Below are 3,552 nucleotides of genomic sequence, written 5' to 3' on the forward strand. Positions count from 1 at the left end.
AATAAACTACAGTGGGTGCTGGGAGCCTAACTTTCCTTGAGTCTGGCTCCTTGTTTCAGGATTTCAGATCTGTTCCTTCTCAGCCCAGCCAATTCTTCTCTGCAATGTACACAGCTCCCCATACTTCTAACCCTTCCCCCACCTTCTACCAAAGTCATGCCAAGCGTCAGCTGCATGCAGCCCGGTGCCCTATTAATAAGTCTGTCAGAAGGAGGTTTTTGCCCTTCATGTTTTCTGCCTTCTTCTCCACCTCCACTCAAAGTCCTTTCCTCCTTCAAATAACATGGGGCTTGTGGGTAGGCGTTTGGGGGGAGGGGCTGGACATGTCAAGAAACAGGGCCAGGGCTGGCCACCCTGTGAAAGTAGAAGAGACTAAAGGCATTGGAAGGGTTATGGGGAACACCAAGGGAGGGAGCTCCCCCACCTCCTGCTGGTAACCTGAACCTCCCTGCCTGCTGATCCCCAGAGTATAAATAATCCCCTGATGAATTGGCAGTAACCCTTGGGGGTTAGCGCCAAGATTTCCACCCGAAAGCCCAAGGAAGGAGGCAGGCAGAGCGGACAGAAAGGCTTTTATTTACAAAATGAGGATTTAAGCTTTCAGGGCTCCGAGCTCTAGTTGGTAAAGGGAAGGGTAGTGTTATCTCTTCTTTTGCTGGCGACCTGTAAAGGAAGAAGAGTAAACACAAGTCATTATCCCATCTCTTGCTTCCTGCAAAGGTGCTCTTCTTTCTAGTTCCTTGGCCAGACTCATAAAGAGGTAATGTCTTAGGCCACCAAACATGCCCTTCCCCCCTCACATTAACAAAATAAGAAACAACGCAGCAAATAAAAATACCATTCCCCCAAACAGGTATGTGTAGCTTCCCTCCGCCTCTCTCCTGGTATATTTGGGCAGAGGTGCTTTTCTGTCTACTTTCGGATCCCCTACGGGGTTTGAGCTTCTCATGTGAGTCACTTTGGCAGCACCCCAGGCTGTTAGTCACTAAGTCAGCTTTCAGGAGCATCCACCAGCTTCTGCAGCTACGTGCCCTCTCCCCCTCCACCACCTCTGCAGCTACTCACGCAGTTCATTGTTCCGGGTCATGGCCTGGGCTGCCCGAGTTCGTGGCCCCTGCTGTGTAAAGTGGTAGCCAAAGCGGACAATGGAGGGGCACTGTTCAAGCACGGTGGCCATCTCCATCTCCACTGCGTCGCCAGGCCACTGGCGCTGGGGGAAGGAGAGATGGAAGCTGTCACCCACCCTGTCTGGGTTGTTCACAGTCCTAGACCACCGACCCTTTGGGAGGTCAAAGAGGCTTGTTTCTCCAGAGTGGGTGATAAGAGGTGCTGCCTTGGCTCCCCTCATAGGGACAAAGAAGAGGAGAGTTCAAACAAGATCAGATGAGATCCTGCCCCAGTGGCTGCCTCAGGGAGGAGGCTCAGTGAGTATTAGCTGACTGCAAAGACCAGGAGACAGGAAGGGAATGCTGACCTGGTTGTCTACGCGGAGCTCAGTGAGCGTGGCATTCTCCCGAACTGCCTTCAGCACAGCCATGAGCCCTGTGCTGCTAATGAAGTTGGATTCAATGTTCAGGCTCTGCAGGCTACGATTCTCACGCAACATGTCAGCCACTGCCTGGGTAGTAGGAACTTGGGTTAGGGTTAGGGGACAGTTTCACAGATGACTGAGGAGAGAAAGAACAGGAGCAAGAGGGAAACAGCTCCTGGAGAAGAGTCCTTGAGCTGTGGGTGGGGCTTGAGGGAGGCAGGTGTGGGAGAAGGTAGCAAGGAAAGCAGGGAGATTAAGTGCACAGTGGAGTTGGTGTGGGTAGGAGGGTTGTGGCTCCTCAGGAAGATGAGCTGAGGATTTCAGAGCAGTGAGTCATAGGACTGAGGGTAGGAGTCTCCAGCAGGGCTCCCCTAAGAGAGCATGATGGGAATAGCACCCCCAGCACAACCCTTTATGTCAGCCCTGCCAGCGGGGCATGTCAGGGTGCAGGGAGAGGGCTAGGGATGTCAGCTAGCCTTACATTGGCAACGGGGTCACCACTCCTTGTGGCCACCAGACTGAAGCTCCGGACATGGGTATTTGTCTTCATTGCTTCACACAGCTCAGTTAGCATGGGTATCGGGATGTCCTGTCAAAGGCGAATAGGAGATGGTGGGCTAGGGGACTCACATATGTCAGCAGAGTTATCCCAGTGTTATTGCTTAGAGGATGGGGGTCAGATACCTGGATATTATTGAGGTTCACCTCCTCCAGCTCTTTGTCATTGCTTCGAACACTCTTCAGTATCTCCTCGATGTTTGTGGGATTTGGGGGCTCATCTGGCACTGGCTTATACTTGTCAGGCTGCACCACACCTGGTGGGTGAGGGCAGGAAGGAAACCCCAACACGTCCCCCACAATCTCCTCACCATTGGTTCTCATGACTTATGCATCATGTCCTCTCCCTGATTCACCTGTTTCACCCATTGCTACCTTTGCTCAGACTCTGGGACTGCCTGCCAAGAGCCCTGGGCGCCATGCTCCCAAACACACTTACTGCTAATGCCTTCAGTGTTGCAGATTTCTCCGCTGCAGATAGCATCATAGTATTGCTTGTTGCTCATCAGTGTGTACATGCCCAGAATGGCTGGAGAGAGTAAGCAGAGGGAAGACAGGGGATGAGAGAAATGGACTTGTTTCAGGTCCCCCACCGACCTCATTCTGAATCTCTTGCATTTTTGAAGGCTGACCTCTTCCACTCTCCCTTGGTCCCAGGGGTCCCTCCCATTAAACTGCGTAAGGCAGTGGTTTTTAAAACATTGAGACAGGGCTAAGGGAAGATCCCTAAGGAGACACTACAGGGTGAGGGAGTCTGTCAGACCCTCCTGTTTTCAGCCAGAATAGTTTTGCTTTATAATCCCTGTAAAATTGCCCTAGAGTTGTTAACTTATTAAATTTAAAGATGAGTGAATACATACATAAACAAGTAAGAAAAATTTAAAACCACTGCCTGAGGCTTTCTCAAAACGTCCACATCCTGGTTCAGGGCCTTCCCCGCTAGCCCCATGCCATGGTTAGGAGCCCCTGCCCCAGATCTTCCCAACTCCTCAACTTCCCACAGCTGCCCACCTGCTATATCACACATCTCAGCATCTGTGGCATGGGCCAGTGCCTCCTCCAGCTCAGGCTCCAGAGTGATCTGCTCCTGGACTGGAATTTCTCTCTTGGGCTGAATATAGGGTTTCCCTGATGGGGAGATGAGGATGGTTCAGGTACAGGTAATTTCTCCTAAGATCCTGGCCTCCAGGTTCCTTTCCTTCTCCAGGAGGTGGAATGCTGGGTCACTAGGAGCCACTATAAAGCCTGAGTCGTCTAGAAGCTCAGGACTCCTGGGTCCCCTTGATCTCTTCTAAGAGCTGAAGAGTGCAAGCTGGCATGCAGGTGCAGGCAGCTGAGTCCCTGGGCAGCTAGGAGCTGGAAGGTGAGAGGGAAGCTGGAGGGGACATTTGAGAGACAACCATTTGGGTTCCGGGAAGCATGGATGTTAGGGTCTCCATACCCTTCTTCTCGCCTGTGTAGGG

General features: G+C 52.0%; 1 protein-coding gene across 1 annotated transcript in view; it reads right to left on the reverse strand.

Annotated features, from left to right (window-relative positions):
- Positions 1-640: 640 nt before the first annotated feature.
- TMOD4 (tropomodulin 4) overlaps positions 641-3,552 on the reverse strand; it is a 3,478-nt gene continuing 566 nt past the window's right edge. Inside the window, exons 3-10 of the mRNA XM_007460257.1 lie at positions 3,531-3,552; positions 3,101-3,217; positions 2,529-2,618; positions 2,216-2,346; positions 2,013-2,120; positions 1,475-1,618; positions 1,066-1,210; positions 641-663 (exon numbers count right to left, since the gene is read on the reverse strand). The exon at positions 3,531-3,552 is cut by the window's right edge and continues 6 nt beyond it. Of these exons, the coding sequence (XP_007460319.1) occupies positions 641-663; positions 1,066-1,210; positions 1,475-1,618; positions 2,013-2,120; positions 2,216-2,346; positions 2,529-2,618; positions 3,101-3,217; positions 3,531-3,552 (780 nt within the window). The remainder of the gene's footprint in view (positions 664-1,065; positions 1,211-1,474; positions 1,619-2,012; positions 2,121-2,215; positions 2,347-2,528; positions 2,619-3,100; positions 3,218-3,530) is intronic.

The sequence above is a fragment of the Lipotes vexillifer genome, unplaced genomic scaffold (genome assembly GCF_000442215.2).
Source record: "Lipotes vexillifer unplaced genomic scaffold, Lipotes_vexillifer_v1.1 scaffold209, whole genome shotgun sequence".
Lineage (NCBI taxonomy): Eukaryota > Metazoa > Chordata > Mammalia > Artiodactyla > Lipotidae > Lipotes > Lipotes vexillifer.